The sequence below is a fragment of the Gorilla gorilla genome, chromosome 20 (genome assembly GCF_029281585.2).
Source record: "Gorilla gorilla gorilla isolate KB3781 chromosome 20, NHGRI_mGorGor1-v2.1_pri, whole genome shotgun sequence".
NCBI lineage: Eukaryota > Metazoa > Chordata > Mammalia > Primates > Hominidae > Gorilla > Gorilla gorilla.
Genome location: NC_073244.2, coordinates 70,542,806 through 70,564,001, shown reverse-complemented (window position 1 = coordinate 70,564,001; position 21,196 = coordinate 70,542,806). Strand labels below are relative to the sequence as shown.

At 55.1% G+C, this 21,196-nt stretch overlaps 2 protein-coding genes and 1 long non-coding RNA gene across 6 annotated transcripts; 1 reads left to right on the top strand and 2 right to left on the bottom strand.

Moving 5' to 3' along the window:
* Positions 1-1,020: 1,020 nt before the first annotated feature.
* On the bottom strand, positions 1,021-12,409 carry ZNF324 (zinc finger protein 324). 2 transcript variants are annotated; one of them, XM_019016363.4, is made up of 4 exons: positions 7,355-12,409; positions 5,224-5,350; positions 4,736-4,852; positions 1,021-3,843 (listed from the first exon to the last, which is right to left on the bottom strand). In XM_019016363.4, the coding sequence occupies exons 1-4, from the start codon at positions 7,496-7,498 to the stop codon at positions 2,447-2,449; spliced, it is 1,785 nt and encodes a 594-aa protein (XP_018871908.2). In that variant the 5' UTR covers positions 7,499-12,409; the 3' UTR covers positions 1,021-2,446. The 2 variants fall into 2 exon arrangements, with proteins under 2 accessions (XP_018871908.2, XP_055226843.1); XM_055370868.2 differs by lacking the exon at positions 7,355-12,409 and adding an exon at positions 6,343-7,303.
* On the top strand, positions 4,737-5,515 carry LOC134757709 (uncharacterized). Its single transcript, XR_010132091.1, has 2 exons — positions 4,737-4,871; positions 4,969-5,515. It is a non-coding gene; the product is annotated as an uncharacterized lncRNA (long non-coding RNA).
* A 136-nt stretch (positions 12,410-12,545) lies between the features above and the next one.
* ZNF324B (zinc finger protein 324B) lies at positions 12,546-19,602 on the bottom strand. Of its 3 annotated transcripts, none has more exons than XM_063701742.1 (5): positions 19,503-19,594; positions 17,944-18,023; positions 17,388-17,514; positions 16,866-16,982; positions 12,546-16,025 (listed from the first exon to the last, which is right to left on the bottom strand). In XM_063701742.1, exons 3-5 carry the CDS (start codon positions 17,506-17,508, stop codon positions 14,629-14,631), a joined length of 1,635 nt encoding a protein of 544 aa, XP_063557812.1. In that variant the 5' UTR covers positions 17,509-17,514; positions 17,944-18,023; positions 19,503-19,594; the 3' UTR covers positions 12,546-14,628. The 3 variants fall into 3 exon arrangements, with proteins under 3 accessions (XP_063557812.1, XP_004061658.3, XP_063557811.1); XM_063701741.1 differs by having other exon boundaries at positions 13,370-16,025; positions 19,464-19,565; XM_004061610.5 differs by lacking the exon at positions 17,944-18,023 and having other exon boundaries at positions 19,503-19,602.
* Positions 19,603-21,196: the final 1,594 nt, after the last annotated feature.

The following is a 21,196-nucleotide window of genomic DNA, read 5'->3' as shown; positions in this document are numbered from 1 at the left end:
CCTGCGTGGAGGTGGGAGCCTAGGTTGGGGGCCACTGATCAGTCATGGGTTTGGGGAGGGGAAGATTGGAGGAGGGTGGACAAACTGAGGGACAACAGGGGCACAAGCAGACGTGGAAAGGAACTTGATGGAGGGAGGCGGCTGGTGGGAAGACAGGGTAGGGTACTGAGCCCAGCCTAAGGGGTCAGGCGGGCTCAGGGCAGAAACTTCGCTCAAGAAGCGTCTGTCAGAGGCATAGAAATGATTTCACGTGACTCTCTGGGTATCTACTTGTTTGACAGATGCTTTTGCTCCTGACTCCTATGGGCTCCCCAGAAAAGTGCTCTTTCAGGCAGGGAAGGGTTATTGTCTGCATTTCACAGCTCTGCAGACTTACTGGGGGACAATGGTTCAGGGACCTACTGGGATTCTGGTGGCCCAAGTCTTGCAGGCTCCAGGGGAGCTAGGTTCTGTGTGTCTCCACTCCCTGCAGGAACCTGTGAGGTTTCACAGGTGGAAGAAGAGTCTGGCCCCAGTATCAAGTGTGTGGGGCCTGGGTCTGGGCTCTTTGTGTATAGGGCAGGATAGCTGCAGGATTTTGGAAGCCATGGGATGGAGCGCCCACTGGTTGGAGTCAACCTTGCAGGGTCATCACACATGGCCACACCCTCTATCTCAGCAGCAGAAGGAACACAGCCCTGCCTTGGTTTCTCCACCTACCATCCTCCCATTGCCAGGATCCACCAGGACTCAGCTAGCAGGGCTGCTGCTCCAGACAGCCCCACTCTATCCCATTTCATCCAGCTCCTGGCTACCCCAACCCACCTCTGACCCTGAAAAGGATACAGGTATCCCACTCCCTCCCTGGGCTGCAGACAGGCTGTATCTCTACTCTGTGGCCTCTTGAGGGTACCCAGGTTGAAGCCAAGTCCAGGAACTTCTGTGATGATGACAAACGCTGATGGCATGTCAGGGTATGTTCAATACCATCTGCATTGTATGAGGGTGAAATAGGTGTCAGGTTGCTACCGTTCACACAAATGTTTAAAAAGAAACCTTTATCAGAGAAGCTCTTGAACTGCTATTAAGACTGAACCATGCTCTGGAGTAGGGACAAGAGGCTGTGCTCTGGAGGTCCAAACTGCTGTACAGGAAACTGCAACACCTACTCTGAGTTGCAGATGGTAGTCTTTTTTTTTTTTTCCCCCCATTAAGGAGAACATGAATTTCCTTGGAGGTGAGGCTCCAGGTAGGGACAGGGCCTGGTCTGCTGAAGGCCACAGGAAGCAAATGGCCCCCAGTCCACCTTTCTGTCCCTGCCATGAAGGGCCATTACACTGGGGTGGGGAGGTCCTCAGGAGGGTGTCACACATAGCCTTAGGCAATAGCAAGTCTTTCCTATTCAGCTCTGTCCAGCCTCCAATTGAGGAGGGATAATGGGGGTGAGACAGGGTTGGAGGTGAAGTGGCCACCAAACCCGGCAAAAATGAGCAGCTCCATCTTGTCTGAAGTTAACATCATCCCCTCAGGTATAAAGGCTCCTCCTCACATCGACTTTGGTAAACCAGTCAGTGACAGGCCTTGGCCAAGCTGAGACTTGGGCAAAAACCTGAACGAGTGCCACTGGAAAGCCATCATCCTAGCTCTGTCCTTCCAATGCTGAGAGTCACATGTTCCCCCATGGGCATCCCTCTCCTGATTCGGCTATGTGTGTGAAGCCAGGCCAGGCCGTGTGCCTCAGTTTCCTCATCTTCCAAGTCGGGATACCAGCCACAGAGCCATCTCATAGGGCTTCAGGAGAAATTTCCCAGTACTTAGGACAGGAGCTGGCAGTGAGCATGTGTTGGCTCTCATTAGGACCCCACCTGTCAGCGTCTACAAACATGATGTTCAGTAGACCCAAACCTTTTCTTTTTCCCAGAGGTGGCGGCTGACAGAGCCCAGACCCTGATCCCCAGTCCCTTGTGGTCTCTTGTCTGCTAGGCTGGCCCCTAGGAAGCCTTGGATGAACAGAGGCAGTGGGTTGAGGGGAGAATACCCTCAGCGGGCATCTCTCCAGCGGCCAGTTTGTGTACAGCTGTGGTAAGTTTCTCTGGGCCACCCCCAACCCATGCCCGCATCCCTCTCACCTTAGCATCCACTGTCATATCACATGAAGCCGCACCACAGTGCAGTGCTGTGACTGTCGGCCTCCTACTGGCTCTGAATAGTCTCGGCCCCACTGGAGTTCAGCCACCACGTCCTCCCCCTGATGTTGCTGCAGTGCTACCTCTTTGGGGATGGAGGTGTGATCTGTGGGTGAACTGGCAAATCCTGTCCCCACGTGCAAATGAAACCACAGCCAAAGGGCCTCCCTTGTCCCTGACTAGCAAGCACGGGACTTTTTCTCTGCTGTGGATCTGCAGAGGACATATGCCCTTTAGCTGTGGAAGGGATTCACAGAAGGCCAGGGCTGCAACCTGTGACCTCAGACCTCCGCTGGCTGCGAGACGGCGGCTGGGCCCGAGGCGGGAGTGGGCTCGGTTTCCTTCGCTGGCGCACCTTCTGATGATGCCCCGGAAACAGACCTGGCCTGGGGGTGCAGGCTGGCCCTGGATCGCCGGACGGTCTTCTCGCCGGTATGGATCCTCTGGTGGTGGAAGAGGGCCGGGCGCTCACGGAAGGCGCGGCCACACTGCGTACACACGAAGGGCTTCTCGCCCGTGTGAATGCGCCGGTGGCTAAGCAGCACGGCGCCCTTGGCGAAGGCCTTGCCACAGTCCACGCAGCGGAAGGGCCGCTCGCCCGTGTGCAGGAGCTGGTGCTGGGTGAGGTTGGAGCTGTGGCTAAAGGCGCGGCCACACTGTGGGCAGGCGAAGGGCTTCTCGCCTGTGTGCACGCGCTGGTGCTTAAAGAGCGAGGAGCCCTGGCTGAAGGCGGCACCGCAGAGCGCGCACACGAAGGGCTTCTCGCCCGTGTGCGTACGCTCGTGCTGGATCAGGTGCGAGTTGCGGCAGAAGCGGCGGCCACACTGTGCGCAGGCATAAGGACGCCCACCCGCGTGGATCTTGCGGTGCTGGCTGAGGTTGGAGCCGTGGCTGAAGGCCTTGCCGCACTCGGAGCAGCGGAAGGACTTCTCGGCCGTGTGGATGCGCTGGTGCCGCACCAGCGAGGAGCTATGCCGGAAGGCCTTGCCGCACACGGGGCACGCGTAGGGCGTCTCGCCGCTGTGGATGCGCTGGTGCTGTGTCAAGTGCGACGTCTGGCTGAAGGCCTTGCCGCACTGGGCGCACTCGTAGGGCCGCTCCCCGGTGTGGGTGCGTAGGTGCTTGAGGAGGTCGGAGCTCTTCACGAACACTTTGCTGCACGCCCTGCATTCGAAGGACTTCTCCCCAGCGGGGAGAGCCTCGCCCAGCTCCTCCCAGGTCGAGGGCTCCTGCCAAACTGCACCCACTCGGTGATGCCCCCGACCGCTGGCAGCCTCCAGGTCCTGCGCGCTCCCGAAGGTTCTCCCAGGGACCTCCTGTGCACATGGTTTCTGCCGCTCAGGCGTCCTGGGCTGCCTCCCAAGCAACGCATGCTCTGTGAGTGTCTTTTCCCTAAGCCGGCCGCCCTCGGGAGGCCTAAGCGGGGAGGTCAGTCGCAGGCTGACGCTGGCTTGCCCACTGCCTGAGCCTAGAAGGAGCCTCTCCCAGTAGATCACCGACACCCCCGTGGGTTTTCTCTCCCGAGATGGGGAGGCACCCCGTTGTCTCTGCAGGCTTTTTACACTGTGGTAGGCACCGGCAACGGGGAAGACGCTAGTAGTCATCCCAGGTGGGGTATCTGGGAAAGCTCGTGGCCATTCTCCAGAAACATCTCTATCCTCTGTCAAACTCCAGGAACCTAAAGGCAGAGAAACAGTGGTTGCCTGGGGCATCCTGGTTAGGAGAGGACCAGGGCAGGCTGAGTGGACAGGCAAGAAGGAACCCGGGAGCTGGCACAAAAGCTCAAGGGAAAAGTAGAGGTGAGGCTGGCCCTGCAGGAGGGGCTGGGGTTTGGAGGAACAATATGCCCTGATAGGTATGGCACTGACTACACTGGGGACTCCCATGATCAAGGTGGCAGCCCCCAGATACCCAGGACGTGAAGCTGAGGAAAACTAGCGGCTGCTGTATGCCGCATACATCTCCACACTGGCTATTCCGCCCACACTCTTTCCATTGCTTACCCCCTTCCCCCCGCCCCCGTCCCCCTTCTCAGGCACCCACTCCCCAACCTGCTCCTGCAATGACCTCCATCCAGTGCTCTAGACTATACTCCTGAACCCTGCTTACCGACTGCCTCTCCCACCACACCATGAGCCCCAGAAAAGCAGGACCAGGGTCGTCCTGATTGAGGCTGTGTCTACATTGCCTGGACTGGGCCTGACCACTGTGAGCATTCAGGACAAACGTTTGCTGAACACAAAGATGAATGATGGGTGAAAAAAATGACCCATCAATTATCACAGTGACTAGCCATGGAGGGTTTGAGGCCAGCCCAGCTGATAGCAGGACTCTGAGATGGTCTCACCATAGCCTGAGTGCCCTTCTGTGTCAACCCAGCTCCTGTGCCCTTGGAGCTCCACCTTCAAGAGCAGCTAAGGCTGCAGCCTCCAGGAGGGGCTGATGATGGAAGGGAAGGGAATCGGGTGGGAGGGAGGGGAGGAGGGCGCTTCTGGGGAGCCTGGGAAGCAGGGACAGAGGCATGACCACAGGTTGGTCCTGAATTCACCCCACCCTGAGCTCCCTCTCACCAGGGTTGCGCCTCCTGTAGGTGGTCCTGGACAGGGTTGTGTCCGTTCCACTGGGAACCCAGGGCTCCTCGCCACGCTCCAGTTGGATGACCACACGAGGTCGAGAGGTGGAGAGTCCTGTGAGGAGGAGGTGCAGGTTAGAGTCCAGCCCCACCTCAAGATAACCCACCTCCAAACAGAGGGCAGGAGTCAGGGCTTCATGGAAACAGAAAATGTCATCTGTGCAACTGCAGAATCTAAAGATGGCACAGGGCAAGGGGCTCACAGGAATAGCTCATTCATCGCCAGGGCAGCAACTGTGCCCAGGGCACCAAAGGAAGAGGACTGAGCCAACCAGACTGCATGTCTATAGGACCAGACCCCTATTCCACATGGCCCCTGGCTGCAAGGTATGGGCCTGCTCGTCAGCCACCAGGGAGGTGAGGGGGCAGTCCTGGCCAGTCAGCTTGTTATCAGTTGCCCATTTCATGGAGTATCTAGGACCTTACCCAGCGAGGCCACAAGTGCGAAGTTGTCTAGCATCACGCGGCGGTACAGGGCCCTCTGGGCTGTGTCCAGGAGCCCCCACTCCTCCTGGGAGAAGTACACAGCCACATCCTCAAAGGCCATCTGGTCCTAAAAGAGCAGGGAGGAAGAGACAGCCATGGTCTAAGTCTGGATTATCCAATCTTTTGGCTTCCCTGGGCCACATTGGAAGAATTGTCTTGGGCAACACGTAAAACACATTAACGCTAATAACAGCTAATGAGCTAAAAAAATAAAAATTGCATAAACATCTTATGTTTTAAGAAAGTTTACGAACTTGTTTTGGGCTGCATTCAAAGCCATCCTGAGCAGTGGGTTGGACAAGCTTGGTTTAAGGTATGGCTGTGAGCCAGGACCAAGCTCCCCATCCCAACAGCCACCTCCCATGATGTCCCTCAGACACTCACCCTCCTTCCCTGGGTTCTGCCCCCACCATCTTCAGATGGCACTTCCCTCACATGTCTGGGACCCCTCCCCTCTGCCCTCCCTGACCAGACCCCAGATGCCTTCTTGGCCTCCCCACTGGCAACGCCATACACAAGCAAGCTAGAACAAGTCCTGGCTGGGCCCTCAGCTGCCACACCAAGAGCAGCCCCAGGTGTCCACTCGTGACTCAGCATGACCACTCATGACCCTCCCCAGTTGCACCCTTCCTGCTCTTGTAGCAAGAAACTATGAGTCCCAGCTGGGGCTTCCCCGGCATACCCATCACTGGGACCCTCCCCTGCTGAGCCTGCTTGCCTGACATTTCCAAGCTGCTCATCCAGCCTGAGGGACTGGATGATTCTCACCAGTTGCCACAGGGGAGCAGCCTCAACAACCTGTGAACACAGAGGAACTCAATCCCTTCCTCCTTCCACCCGGTGTCCCCTCTCTTTCTTCCCCTCTCTGTTGCCACCCTCCCCTCCTCAGTTAGGTGCTAGGCTCTTCCCAATAACCCCAGGCATCCCATCTGGTCTTCTTTACCCTCAAGCCATAACTGCCCACACCTGGCTGAGTCCCTGCCCATTCCTCAGTCCAATTCATAGGCCCTGTCCACAGCCCAGGACACCAACAACGTCAGGTCCAGTGACATGACCAACCTGGGACATCCCAGACTCTTGATCTTTCCCCTGAAGGAAACCTGCTTTCCTTTCAATTCTCCTTTCTATCTACAGCAGCTCTCTTCTTCCAGGCGCTCAGGCTGAACAACATGGGGTACTTAGTTCTTCAAACAGCCCACACCTGATGCATCCGCAGATCCACCAGAATTCACCTGGTCGCCCACCTCCACTGCTGCCCAGACTGTGGCAGTCGGTTCTTCCCTTCATGCCGACACCCCTGCATGTCTGTTCTCCACGCAACAAACGGTAGAACCGTTTTAAAGTCCCAACTCAGAGGATGTCCTGATTCTGTTCAAAACTTCTATGTCTCCCGACGCCCTCGAGATAAAGCCCACCCCCTCGCCTGATACTGCAGCCGCACACATTCCCTCTCCTCCAGCTCCACATCGAGAGCGCTCAGTCCCAGAAGCACCTGGGCTTCGGCTCCCCTCCCAGGTTTTGCACACGCAGGACTCTCCCCTCGGCGCCTCCTTCGGGACCTCAGCCCACTGGCTGCCCGAAGTCGGGAGCTCACCAGTGCCCTGGACACAGGAGTTTGCACTGACCCCCGCAACCCCCCCAGGGCAGGGAGAGGAAAGACGACTAGGCAAGGTCTAGGAAGCGGCCTCCCTCAGTGAGGGCGCGGTCTGTGTGAGCAGGGACTCCCCTGCTTCCCCGGCGCGGGCTTGTCAGCGCCACCGCAGCCAGCGGAACCCGCAGCTGGGAGGGAAGAAAGGCATGGACCACCCAGCACCGCCAACCCCGCCCGCAGCGTCCCGGGGCCCCCCCGCGCCTCAGTCTCCCCGGCCATCATGGACGTGGAACGCCCAGCGCGCAGCCTCCTGGGCTGCCGCACGGTAGGAGAGCGCATGGCTCCCGCCGCGGCCCGACAGTCCCCTGGACGCCCACGACGCACTCTGAGAAACAGAGGCTTGGGGGCGCGGCTGGCGGCCGGCGCCCTTGATCACGACGCGTGCGCAGGGCGGGCCCGACGCGGGCCCTCAGCCAGTACCTTCCTCGCCGCCAGCCTCGGGCACCAGGAACCTCCTGGAAACCGGACCCGACCCGCGGGCCCCAGCCCAGACCACCGGTGTGGCCTGACGCGGGCGGCGAAGTGACAGTCCCACCGCCGGAAGTCCAGCCCTTCGGTTCTCATTGGCCCAGTGCGCGCCGCGGACGCTTGCGTACAGCCTTCCGGGTCATGTGGTTCCCGCCTGTTTCCCTGCGTGGAGGCGGGGCCACTACCGGTCTCCTTGGCAACGTCCAAGCCCCCGCCGCGCGGGGCGCTGGGAAATGGAGTCGCGCGGCGGCCTCGGGTTTTCAAGGGCTTGGTGGCGCTGGTGGATTCGCCCGGTGTGTAGTCCTGCCTTCGGCATTCCAGGTGTCCTCCCAAGCAGTCCCGGAGACTAAACCCTGCAGGTGCGAAAGCAGAAACTGCCGAGGTCCCAGGAGGCAACACCAGCAGGGAGCACGGAGGAGAAAATGCACCGGGTAGCCCAGGTGGAGGGGGAGGAGCCGATGCCTGGAGCTCCGGGTTCCCTTCCCAGCTCTGCCTCTCATTGACTGTGCGTCCTGGGCGCGGGTTTGACCTCTCTGTGTCAATGTCCCGTAAAGGTTTAAGGTCCGTTTTCAACCTTTACACCAAGAATTCTCAGCCCGTAAGCCTACATTTGTCTTAAGTATGAGACTGTTCCTCGACGCTTACCCAAAGCATCTGTTTTCCTTGTAATTTGGATGGGCAGAAGTTAATTCCCCAGACTTGCTTGTCCTTAGACCATCTAGATCTTGTCTTGCCCCACATATCACAATATTCATTCTTTTTTCCTTTTCTCTTGGGACCCATTTAAGTTTTTTTTTTTTTGTTTTTTTTTAAACAGGGTCTTTGTTCTGTTGCCCGTGCTGGAGTGCAGTGGCACCATCTCGGCTCACTGCAACCTCTGCCTTCAGGTTCAAGTGATCCTCCCGCCTCAGCCTCCGTAGTAGCTGGGACCACAGGTGCGCGCCACCACGCCTGGCTAATTTTTGTATTTTTTAGTAGAGATGAAGTTTCACCATGTTGGCCAGGCTGGTCTTGAACTCCTGACCTCAGGTGACCCGCCCGCCTCGTTCTCCCAAAGTGCTGGGATTACAGGCCAATTTAAGTGTCTTTGACACATAAAAATGAAAGGCAGAGCAGTCTCAATGTGGACTGTCTTGTTTGGCAGATAATAAAAGGTTCTGTCTTTGTCTTGTTTTTGGAACCCGTAGACAGTTCTCAGGTGTCCAGTTCCTTAACTCTTTTTGCCTCCCTCCCTCTATACCTACCTCCATCTATAACTATCTCTCTGTCAACTGTCAGCTATAACCGTCCACCTAATTGATTCTACTTGTAAATCCTTGTAGAGCAAGTGAGCTCATCATGTTTAGAATGTTTTAATATAAATTTTGCTACTTTGAAAGAATTTAAGAACATTTCAGGACTGGGCGCAGTGGCTCACACCTGGAATCTGAGCACTTTGGGTGGTCAAGGTGAGCAATCACTGGAGCCTAGGAGTTTGAGACCAGCCTGAGCAACAAAATGTGACCCCATCTTTATAAAAAAATAGAAAAATTAGCTGAGCATGGTCTTGCATGCCTGTAATACCAGCTACATGGGAGGCTGAGGTGGGAGGATTGAGTTCAGGAGTTGGAGTGTGCAGTGAGCTATGATGGAGCCCCTGCACTCCAGCCTGGGTAAGAGAGAGACCCTGTCTCAGGAAAAAACAAACAAAAACCCTGAGGGGAAAAAAAAACCCCAACACTTAGAAGTATTAAAGTTCAAAAACCCTGAAGAAAAAAAAAAACCCAACACTTACAAGTATTCAAGTTGTGGCCGGGCGCTGTGGCTCACGCCTGTAATCCCAGCACTTTGGGAGGCCGAGGTGGGCGGATCATGAGGTCAGGAGATCGAGACCATCCTGGCTAACACGGTGAAACCCAGTCTCTGCTAAAAAATACAAAAATAAAAGTAGCCGGGTGTGGTGGCGGGCGCCTGTAGTCCCAGCTACTCAGGAGGCTAAGGCAGGAGAATGGCGTGAACCCGGGAGGTGGAGCTTGCAGTGAGCCGAGATCACACCACTGAATTCCAGCCTGGGTGACACAGCGAGACTCTGTCTCAAAAAAAAAAAAAAAAAAGTAGTATTAAAGTTGTGATTTGATCAAATGCTTAGAGGCATTATTACCATTTTACGCAACGTATGAATATTTGGAGGCATTTTAACTCTTCAAACGTTTCATTTTTTAATTTTCAATTTAATTATTTATTTGAGACAGCATCTCGCTCTGTCACCCAGGCTGGAGCGCAGTGACACAATCTTGGCTCACTGCAAGCTCTACCTCCTGGGTTCAAGAGATTCTTGTGCCTCAGCCTCCCGAATAGTTGGAATTACAGGTGCATGCCACCACACCCACCTAATTTTTGTATTTTTAGTAGAGACAAGGTTTTGCCATGTTGGGCTGGTCTTGAACTCCTGACCTCAAGTGATCCGCCTGCCTTGGCCTCCCAAAGTGCTGGGATTATAAGTGTGAGCCACTGCACCTGGCCTGAGTGATATTTTCTTTTTTAGTGTGTGTGGTTTTTTGTTTGTTTGTTTGTTTGTTTTTTTGAGATGGAGTCTTGCTATGTGGCCCAGACTGGAGTGCAATGGCGTGATCTCTGCTCACTGCAATCTCTGCCTCCCAGGTTCAAGTGATTCTCCTGCCTCAGCCTCCTGAGTAGCTGGGATTACAGGTGCCTGCAACCACAACCGACTAATTTTTGTATTTTTACTAGAGACGGGGTTTCACCATGTTGACCAGCCTGGTCTTGAACTCCTGACCTCAGGTGATCCACCCGCCTCGGCCTCCCAAAGTGCTGGGATTACAGTCATGAGCCACCGCACCCGACCGCCTGAGTGATATTTTCTAATAAAGTTTCTACTTCTCATCCTGGTGTGAGCTATAAGATGACTGGTATATGGTATGCTATCAGTCATAATTATGATTATTGAGTTTTCGGCCACAAAAACTAAAATGACCAATTTTTTTTTTTGACAATCACATCTTTAACCATGCCATTTTAAGTTTTTTCCTCTTCCTTCTTGGGGAATGGGACTGCCTCAGTTGGAGATCTGGAATGATCGAAGATGTCTACTCAAGCAGGATTGCATTTTTTTTTTTTTGAGACGGAGTCTCACTCTGTTGCCCAGGCTGGTGTGTGGTGGCAGGATCTCGGCTCATGCAAGCTCCGCCTCCTGGGTTCAAGCCATTCTCCTGCCTCAGCCTCCCAAGTAGCTGGGACTACAGGCTCCCGCCACGACGCCCAGCTAATTTTTTGTATTTTTAGTAGAGACGGGGTTTCACCGTGTTAGCCAGGATGGTCTCGATCTCCTGACCTCGTGATCCACCCGCCTCGGCCTCCCAAAGTGCTGGGATTACAGGCATGAGCCACTGCACCCGGCCATGGGCTGCATTTTTTAAAAATGAAAAATGTGAATCTGCAAGTCAATGCCTTTGAATTTAGCTTGCACAAGGATTGGTTAAGAATATCTGATATGCCTCCCTCAACTTTGAGACAGGGTTTGGCTCTTTTGCCCAGGCTGGAGTACAGTGGCACAACCCACCTCACTGCAACCTCTGCCTCCTGGGCCCGAGCCATCCTCCCACCTCAGCCTCCCAAGTAGCTGGGACTATAGGTGCATGCCAGCTAATTTTTGCTTTTTTTGTTCTTGTTGTTGAGATGGGGTTTCATCATGTTGCCCAGGCTGGAGTTCTCTTCAACATGGTTGTAGGGAGTCCTTTATTAGATGGCATTTCTCATAAACAAAATCTCCAGGTTGGAGCCCTTGATCTTTGATATTTTTGTCTCCCAGGAGCTCACATTAAGGAGAACTGGTTTGTAGGTTCCTTCATTCAGGACCATTGGAAAAGCCTTAGGCCACGGAAGGTTAAAAGTTTCTGTAAGCTTTGTAAATTGATTTTCTATTACCTTATTTGTACATTCCAGCAGTCTGGAAGACTGAGAGTAGTATGCAAAATGGACATTCTAAATAACCAGCCATATGTTAAAGTAGATTGAATTGTTTCATCAGTGAAATAGATTCCTTGGTTGCTGTGAAGCTTCAAAGCAACTCCCCAAGAAGGAAGAGGACAAATTTTTTTTTTTTTTTTTTTTTTGAGATGGAGTTTTGCTCTTATTGCCCAGGCTGGAGTGCAATGGCTCGATCTCGGCTCACTGCAACCTCCGCCTCCTGGGTTCAAGCGATTCTTCTGCCTCAGCCTCCTGAGTAGCTGAGATTACAGGCATGGGTCACCACACCCAGCAAATTTTGTATTTTTATTTAGAGACGGGGTTTCTCCATGTTGGTCAGGCTGGTCTCGGACTCCCGAGCTCAAATGATCTGCCTGCTTCGGCCTCTCAAAGTGCTGAGATTACAAGCATAAGCCACCGCGCCCAGCTGAGGACAAAACTTAAAATGTCCATGGTTAAAGATGCAATTGTCAAAAAATTTTTGGTCAATTTTTTGTGGCCTAAAACTCAACATAGGCCAGGTGCGGTGGCTCACGCCTGTAATCCCAGCACTTTGGGAGGCCGAGGCAGGCGGATCACGAGGTCAGGAGTTTGAGACCAGCCTGACCAACATAGAGAAAACCCATCTATGTAAAAAACTGGCACAGTTGAAAGGCAGAACATCTAGAGCTTTAAAAATCAAGGATTCCAGGCCGGGCTATCAGGGGAGGCTATCAGGGGAGGAGTTCGGCAGGTGGCTGAGTAGGAGAGGGTGGCAGCAATGTGGGAAAGAAATTGAGGGGGCGCTGAGATCGAGACCATCCTGGCTCACACGGTGAAACCCGGTCTCTACTAAAAATCCAAAAAAAATTAGCCAGGTGTGGTGGCGGGAGCCTGAGCTACTGGGGAGGCTGAGGCAGGAGAATGGCGTGAACCTGGGAGGCGGAGCTTGCAGTGAGCCGAGATTGCCCCACTGCACTCCAGCCTGGGTGACGGAGTGAGACTCCTTCTCAAAAAAAAAAAAAAAAAAAAAAAAAAAAGTGTGTGACACTTCCCCCCCGCCTTGCTTCCTGTCTTGCCATGTGATATGCCAGCTCTTCCTTCATGTTCCATCATGATTGCAAGCTTCCTGAGGTCCCACCAGAAGCCATGCAGATGCTGGTGCCATGGCTGTACATCCTGCAGAACCATGAGCCAATTAATCCTCTTTTCTTTATAAATTACCCAGCCTTAGGTGTTCCTTTATAGTGACACAAAACAGACTAATAGAAGAACTCACCCTCATGAACCTTTCAGTTTGAAACAGAAATTAGTTACCATTGAAAAGACAAGACTGAGTTACAAGCAATAGGAAACAGCTGCAACTTTAAAATCATGGTATGTAGGCAGGCGCAGTGGCTCACGCCTGTAATCTCACCACTTTGGGAGGCCAAGGTGGGCCGATCACTTGAGGTCAGGAGTTTGAGACCAGCCCAGCCAACATGGTGAAACCCCGTCTCTACTAAAAATACAAAAATTAGCCAGGTATGGTGGCGCAAGCCTGTAATCCCAGCTACTGGAGGGGCTGAGGCAGGAGAATGGCTTGAACCCAAGAGGCAGAGCCAAGGTTGCTCCACCGCACTCCAGCCTGGGCGACAGACTGAGACGCTTCATGAAAAAACAAACGCGGTGGCTCACGCCTGTAATCCCAGCACTTTGGGAGGCCAAGATGGGCAGATCATCTGAGGTTGGGAGTTCGAGACCAGCCTGACCAACATGGAGAAACCCTGTCTCTACTAAAAATACAAAATTAGCCGGGCATGGTGGTGGGCGCCTGTAATCCCAGCTACTCAGAAGACTGAGGCAGGAGAATCACTTGAACCTGGGAGACGGAGGTTGCGGTGAGCCGAGATTGTGCTATTACACTCCAGCCTGGGCAAGAAGAGTTGCCTTGAGACTCTGTCTCAAAAACAAACAAACAAACAACTGAATCATACCCTGGAATAGAGACAGGAGGCTGTGCTGTGGAGGTCCACACGGCTGTAAAGGAAACTGCATCTATTTTAAGTTGCAAATGCTAGTCTTTTTTTTCCCCCATTGAAAAGACCATTAATTTCCTTGGAGGTGAAGTCTCAGGTAGGGATAGGGCTTAGTAGGCTTAAGGCCACAGGAAGCAAATGACCCCCAGTCTACCCTTTTGTCTCTGCCATGCAGGCCCATCACACTGGGTTGGGGAGGTCCTCAGGAGGCTGTCACACATGGCCTTAGGTAATGGCAAGTCCTTCCTATTCAGCTCTCTGTCCAGCCTCCAATTGAGGAGGCATAACAAGGGAAAGGTGAGATGGAGGGGGTGGGGATGGGGGCGGGGAGCGGCCACCAAATCCAGCAAAAATGAGCAGCTCCACCTTATCTGCTCCGAAGCTATCACTGTCCCCACAGGTGTAAAGGCTCCTCCTCACATCGACTTTGGTAAATGAGTCAGCAACAGGCCTTGGCCAAGCTGAGACTTGGACAAAAACCTGAACGAGTGCCACTGGAAAGCCATCATCCTAGGTTTGTCCTTCCAATGCTGAGAACCACGGGCATTCCTCTCCTGAGTCAGCTGTGTGACCGCAGGCCAGGCCCTCACACCTGGCTGACCAGAGCACAGCCCAGGAGCTGGCAGTGAGCACACATTGACTCTCATTAGGATCCCGTCTGTCAGCATCTGCAAACATGATGCTGAGTTGACCCAAAGCTTTTCTTTTTCCGAGGAGGAGGCTGACACTCACAGGCCACACCCTGATCCCCAGTCCCCTGTAGTCTCCTGTTTGCTGAGATGGCCCCCAGGAAGCTTTGAATAGAGGCCTCAGGGGGAAAATGTCCTCAGCGTCCGTCTAGCGGCCAGTTTGTATGCAGACATCATAAGTTTCTCTAGGTCACCCCTACCCCATGTCTGCATCCCCCTCACCTCAGCATCCACTCTCATAACACATGAAGTAGCACCACCATGCAGCGCTGCATTTGTCGGCCTCCTATGGCCCCAACTACAGCCTCAGCCCCACCAGAGTTCCAGCTGACATGTCCTCCTCCCTCTGATGTTTCTGCAGTGTTACCTCTTTGAGGATGGAGGTGTGAGCTATGACTAAACTGGCAAATCCTGTCCCCACCTGCAAATGGAACCACAGCCAAAGGGTCTCCCTCATCCCTGACTCTCAGGCACAGAGCTTTTCCCCATCGTGGATCTGAAGAGCACTCGGACCCTTTAGCTGTGGAAGGGATTCACAGAAGGCCAAGAAAGGGTTGGGCTGCGACCTGTGACCTCAGACCTTCGCTGGCTTCAGGACTGGGCTTGGCTTCCCTCCCCGGCGCACCTTCCGATGATGTCCCTGAAGGAAACCTGGCCCCGGGGTGCAGTCTGGTGCTGCGGCATCGGTCTTCTCTGGGGTGTGGATCCTCTGGTGGTGCAAGAGGGCCGGGCGCTCACGGAAGGCGCGGCCACACTGCGTGCACACGAAGGGCTTCTCGCCCGTGTGAATGCGCCGGTGGCTGAGCAGCACGGCGCCCTTGGCGAAACCCTTGCCACAGTCCACGCAGCGGAAGGGCCGCTCGCCCGTGTGCAGGAGCTGGTGCTGGGTGAGGTTGGAGCTGCGGCTAAAGGAGCGGCCGCACTGGGCGCAGGCGAAGGGCTTCTCGCCTGTGTGCACGCGCTGGTGCAAAAAGAGCGAGGAGCCCTGGCTGAAGGCGGCACCGCAGAGCGCGCACACGAAGGGCTTCTCGCCCGTGTGCGTACGCTCGTGCTGGATCAGGTGCGAGTTGCGGCAGAAGCGGCGGCCACACTGTGCGCAGGCATAAGGACGCCCACCCGCGTGGATCTTGCGGTGCTGGCTGAGGTTGGAGCCGTGGCTGAAGGCCTTGCCGCACTCGGAGCAGCGGAAGGACTTCTCGGCTGTGTGGATGCGCTGGTGCCGCACCAGCGAGGAGCTATGCCGGAAGGCCTTGCCGCACACGGGGCACGCGTAGGGCGTCTCGCCGCTGTGGATGCGCTGGTGCTGTGTCAAGTGCGACGTCTGGCTGAAGGCCTTGCCGCACTGGGCGCACTCGTAGGGCCGCTCCCCGGTGTGGGTGCGTAGGTGCTTGAGGAGGTCGGAGCTCTTCACGAACACTTTGCTGCACGCCCTGCATTCGAAGGACTTCTCCCCAGCGGGGAGAGCCTCGCCCAGCTCGTCCCAGGTCGAGGGCTCCTGGCCACCGAGGAGTCTATGAGGCTCCTGCAAAGCTGCACCCATTCTGCGATCCCTGCCACCACTGGCGGCCTTCAGGTCCGAGGCATTCCCGAAGGCTCTCCCAGGGACCTCCTGTGCACATGGCTTCTGCCGCTCAGGCGTCCTGGGCTGCCTCCCAGGCACCCGGTACTCTGTGAAGGTCTTTTCCCTGGGCCGGCTGCTCTTGGGGGGCCTGAGTGGGGAGGTCAGTCGCAGGCTGATGCTGGCCTGGTCACTGCGCGAGCCTAGAAGGAGCCTCTCCCAGTAGATCACCGACACCCCCGTGGGTTTTCTCTCCTGAGATGGGGAGGCACCCGGTTGTCGCTGCAGGCTTTTTACACTGTGGCAGGCATCGGCAACTGGGAAGACGCTAGTAGTCATCCCAGGTGGGGTATCTGGGAAAGCTCGTGGCCATTCTCCAGAAACATCTCCATCCTCTGTCAAACTCCAGGAACCTAAATGCAGAGAAATGGTGGTTGCCTGGGGCATCCTGGTTAGGAGAGGACCAGAGCAGGCTAAGTGGACAGGCAAGGGGGAACCCAGGAGCCGGTACAAAAGCTTAGGGAAAAAGAAGAGGTGAGGCTGGCTCTGCAGGAGGGACTGGGGTTTGGAGGAAGCATCTGCCCTGACAGGTGTGGCACTGACTGCAGTGGGGACTCCCATGATCAAGGCGGCAGCCCCCAGACACCCAGGATGTGAAGCTGAGAAAAACTGAGCAGCTGCTGCGTGCCACCCAGGTCTCCACACTGGCTGTTCCATCCCCTCCCTTTCCATAGCTCACTCCCTTCTCCCCGGGTGCCCCGTCTCGGGCACCCACTCCCAAACCTGCTCTTGCAATGACCTCCATCCAATGCTCAAGACTGCACTCCTGAATCCTACTTACTCACTGCATCTCCCCTAGCACCATCAGCCCCACAAAGGCAGGACCATGAGTGTCCTGGTCAAGGCTGTGTCTACAATGCCCACAAGCCCTCAGGAAACATTTGATGAATACAAAGATAAATGATGGGCGAAATAAATACCTATCAATAATGGCTGCTAGTTGTGGAGGGTTCAAGGCCACACAGCCCAGCTGAAGGTAGGCCATTCTGTGTGAACCCAGCTCCTGTGCCCTTGGAGCTCTCCCTTCAAGGGCACCTACTAAGGCAGCAGCCTCCAGGAGAGGCTGATGATGGAAGAGAAGGGAGTCAGGTAGGAGGCAGGAGAGGTGGATGTGTTTCCAGAGTCAGAAAAGCAGGGACATGGGCTTGGCCACAGGTTGGTCCTGAGTTCACCCCACCTGAGCTCCCACTCACCAGAGTTGAGCCTCCCATAGGTGTTCCTGGCCAGGGTCATGTCCTTTCCACTGGGAACCCAGGGCTCCTCGCCACGCTCAAGTTGAATGACCACACGAGGTCGGGAGGTGGAGAGTCCTGTGAGGGGGAGCAGGTGAGAGCCCAGCCCCAGGTCAAGACAACCCACCTCCCAACAGAGAGCAGGAGTCAGGGCTTCATGGAAATAGACAGTTATCTGTGCAACTGGGAGAATCTAAAGATAGCACAGGGCAAGGGGCTCATAGGAATAGCTCATGTGTCCCCAGAGCAGCAACTGTGCCCAGAGCACCAAAGCAACGGGACTGAGCCCAGGCATGAGAGAGGCCACAGCTGGACAGGGCGGCAAGGAGTGGCTGACCCAACCAAACTGCATGTCTACAGGACCAGACCCTTGTTCCACATGGCCCCGGCCAGATTTGATCCTGCTCATCAACCAGGAGGGAAGTGAAGAGGCAGTCCTGATTGTCACCAAGTGCACTTTTCATGGAGCACCCAGGGCCTTACCAAGTGAGGTCACAAGTGTGAAGTTTTCCAGCATCACGTGGCGGTACAGGGCCCTCTGCGCTGTGTCCAGGAGCCCCCACTCCTCCTGGGAGAAGTACACGGCCACATCCTCGAAGGTCATCAGGTCCTAAAACAGCAGGGAGGTGGAGGTAGGCATGGTCTAAGGTATGGCTGTGAGCCAGGACCAAGCTCCCCATCCCAACAGTCACCTCCCCCAGTGTCCCTCCTTCCTTGGGTTCCACCCCGGGATTATCTTCAGGTGGCACTTCCCTCACCTGTCTGGGACCCCTCCCCTCTGCCCTCTTGGTCCAGGCCCCAGATGGCTTCTTGACTTCCCCACTGGCCAACCCTACACAAGCAGGCTAGAGCAAGCCCTGGCTGGGCCCTTAGCTGCCACACCAAGGGCAGTCCCAAATATTCACTCATGACTCAGCATGACCATTCATGACCCTCCCCAGATGTGCCCTTCTTGCTTTTGTAATAAGCAACGGTGTAAGTCCCAGCTGTGGACCCCCCAGGCATGCCCATCACTGAGACCTTCCCCTGCTGCGCTTGCCTGATATTTCCAGGCTGCTCATCCAGCCGGAGGGACTGGATGATCCCCACCAGTCGTCATAGGGGAGCAGCCCCAAGAACCTGTGAACACAGGGGAACTCAATCCCTTCCTCCCTCCACATGGCGCCCCCTCCTCAATTTCTTTATTATTATTATTATTTTATTTATTTTTTGGAGACGGAGTCTCACTCCGTCACCCAGGCTGGAGTGCAGTAGGGCAGTCTCGGCTCACTGCAAGCTCCGCCTCCCGGGTTCACGCCATTCTCCTGCCTCAGCCTCCCCAGTAGCTCAGGCTCCCGCCACCAAACCTGGCTAATTTTTTTGGATTTTTAGTACAGACCGGGTTTCACTGTGTGAGCCAGGATGGTCTCGATCTCAGCGCCCCCTCAATTTCTTTCCCACATTGCTGCCACCCTCTCCTACTCAGCCACCTGCCGAACTCCTCCCCTGATAGCCTCAGGCACCCCAGCTGGTTTTCTCTACCCTCAAGCTGTAACTCCGCATGCCTGACTGCTCATCGCCTTCTTCAGTCCAGTTTATAGGCCCTGTCCTCAGCCCAGGAAACCAACAACGTCAGGTCCAGTGACATGACCAACCTGGGACATCCCAGACTCTTGATCTCCCCTGAAGGAAACCTGCTTTCCTTTCAATTCTCCTTTCTATCTACAGCAGCTCTCTTCTTCCAGGCGCTCAGGCTGAACAACATGGGGTACTTAGTTCTTCAAACAGCCCACACCTGATGCATCCGCAGATCCACCAGAATTCACCTGGTCGCCCACCTCCACTGCTGCCCAGACTGTGGCAGTCGGTTCTTCCCTTCATGCCGACACCCCTGCATGTCTGTTCTCCACGCAACAAACGGTGGAACCGTTTTAAAGTCCCAACTCAGAGGATGTCCTGATTCTGTTCAAAAATTTCTATGTCTCCCGACGCCCTCGAGATAAAGCCCACCCCCTCGCCTGATACTGCAGCCGCACACATTCCCTCTCCTCCAGCTCCACATCGAGAGCGCTCAGTCCCAGAAGCACCTGGGCTTCGGCTCCCCTCCCAGGTTTTGCACACGCAGGACTCTCCCCTCGGCGCCTCCTTCGGGACCTCAGCCCCCTGGCTGCCGGAAGTCGGGAGCTCACCAGTGCCCTGGACACAGGAGTTTGCACTGACCCCCGCAACCCCCCCAGGGCAGGGAGAGGAAAGACGACTAGGCAAGGTCTAGGAAGCGGCCTCACTCCGTGGGGGCGCAGTCTGTGTGAGCAGGGACTCCCCCGCCTCCCCGGCGCGGGCTTATCAGCGCCACCGCCGCCAGCGGAACCCGCAACTGGGAGGGAAGAAAGGCATGGACCACCCGGCACCGCCATTCCCGCCAGCAGCGTCCCGCGGCTGCCCCGCGCCTCAGCCTGCCCGGCAGTCATGGGCGCAGAATGCCCAATGCGCTGCCTCCTGGGCTTCCGCGGGGCGGGAGAACGCGTGGTTCCCGCCGGGGCCCGACCGCCCCCGGGCCGACCACGTCATACTCGAAGATACCGAGGCTTGGGGGCGCGGCCGGCTGCTCGTGGTCCGTACCTTCCTGGCCGCCCGCCTCGGGCCCCGACCCGCGCGCCACAGCCCAGACAACCGGTGTGGCCTGACGCGAGCAGCCAAGTGACAGCCCCAACGCCGGAAGTCCAGCCCCCAGAGCTCACATTGGCCCAATAAGCGCGCAGACGCTTGCGCACAGCCTTCTGGGTTATGTGGTTCCTGCCTGTTTTTCGGCGTGGAGGCGGGGCCATTACCAGTCTCCATGGCAACGGCTAAGCGCCGCCGCGCTGGGCGCCTGGAAATGGAGTAGCGCAGCTGCCGCGGGTTTCCAAGGACTCCGTGGCACTGGTTGAGTCGCCCAGCAGGTTGTCCCGCGTTGGGGATTCCCAGTTCCTGGCACCCACCTAAGCAGCCCTGGAGACTAAACCCTGCAGGTGTGAAAGCAGAAACTGCGGAGGTTCCAGAAGGCAACACCAGCAGGTAGCACGGAGGAGAAAACGCACCGGGTAGGGCAGGTGTAGGTGGAGGAGCCGATGCCTGGAGCTCCGGGTTCCCTTCTCAGCTCTGCCTCTCACTGACTGTGCATCCTGGGCGAGGGTTTGATCTCTGTGTGTGTCAGTGTCCCGTAAAGGTTTAAGGTCCGTTTTTCAACCTCTACACCAAGAATTCTCAGCCTGTAATGACACTACCCGCTTGTCATTTGTCTTGAGTCTGTGATTGTTCTTGGACGCTCGCCCAAAACTTGTTTTCCTTATAACTTGGACGATCAGAAGGTAATTCCCCAGCCTTGCGTGTCCTTAGACCATCTAGTTCTTGCTTTGCCCCACACATCACAACATGGATGCTTTGTTCCTTTTTTCTCTGGACCAATCTAAGTGTCTTTGACACATAACAACAAAGAGCAGGGCAGTCTCAATGTAGACTGACCATGTTGTTGGCAGAGAATAAACGATTCTCTCTTTGTTGCTTCCCTGTGAGGGTCTTGTTTTTAGGATCCTTAGACAGTTCTCAGATGTCAAGTACGTTAATTCATTTTGTCTTCCTCTATACCCACCTCCATCTATAAATATCTGTCTACTGTCAGCTATAACTGTCCACAGAATTGATTCTACTTGTAGATCCCTATAGTGTAAGATAGCTCGACAATTTTTGAATGTTTTTATTTAAATTTTTCCTGCTTTGAAATAATTTAAGAACACTTAAGTACTATTGTGATTTAATCAAATGCTTAGAGGCATTATTAACATTTCAAGCAATTTTTTTTTTTACTTTTTTTTTTTTTTTGAGACAGGGTCTCACTCTGTTACCCAGGATGGCGTGCAGTGGTGCATACTCGGGTCACTGCAACCTCCGCCTCCCATGCTCAAACAATCCTCCAACTTCAGCCTCCCAAGTAGCTGGAACTACAGGCAGGAGCCACGATGCTTGGTGTATTAGTCTGTTTTCACGTTGCTGATAAAGACATATCTGAGACTGGGTAATTTATAAAGAAAAAGAGGTTTAGTGGACTCACAGTTCCACGTGGCTGGAGAGGCCTCACAATCATGGCAGAAGGTGAAAGGCATGTCTTACATGGCAGCAGGCAACAGCAAATGAGAGTCAAGCAAAAGAGGAAACCCCTTATGAAACCATCAGATCTCGTGAGACTTACTCACTACCACAAGAATAGTATGGGGGAAACTGTCCCCATGATTCAGTTACCTCTAACTGGGGCCCCTTCCACAACATGTGGGAATTAT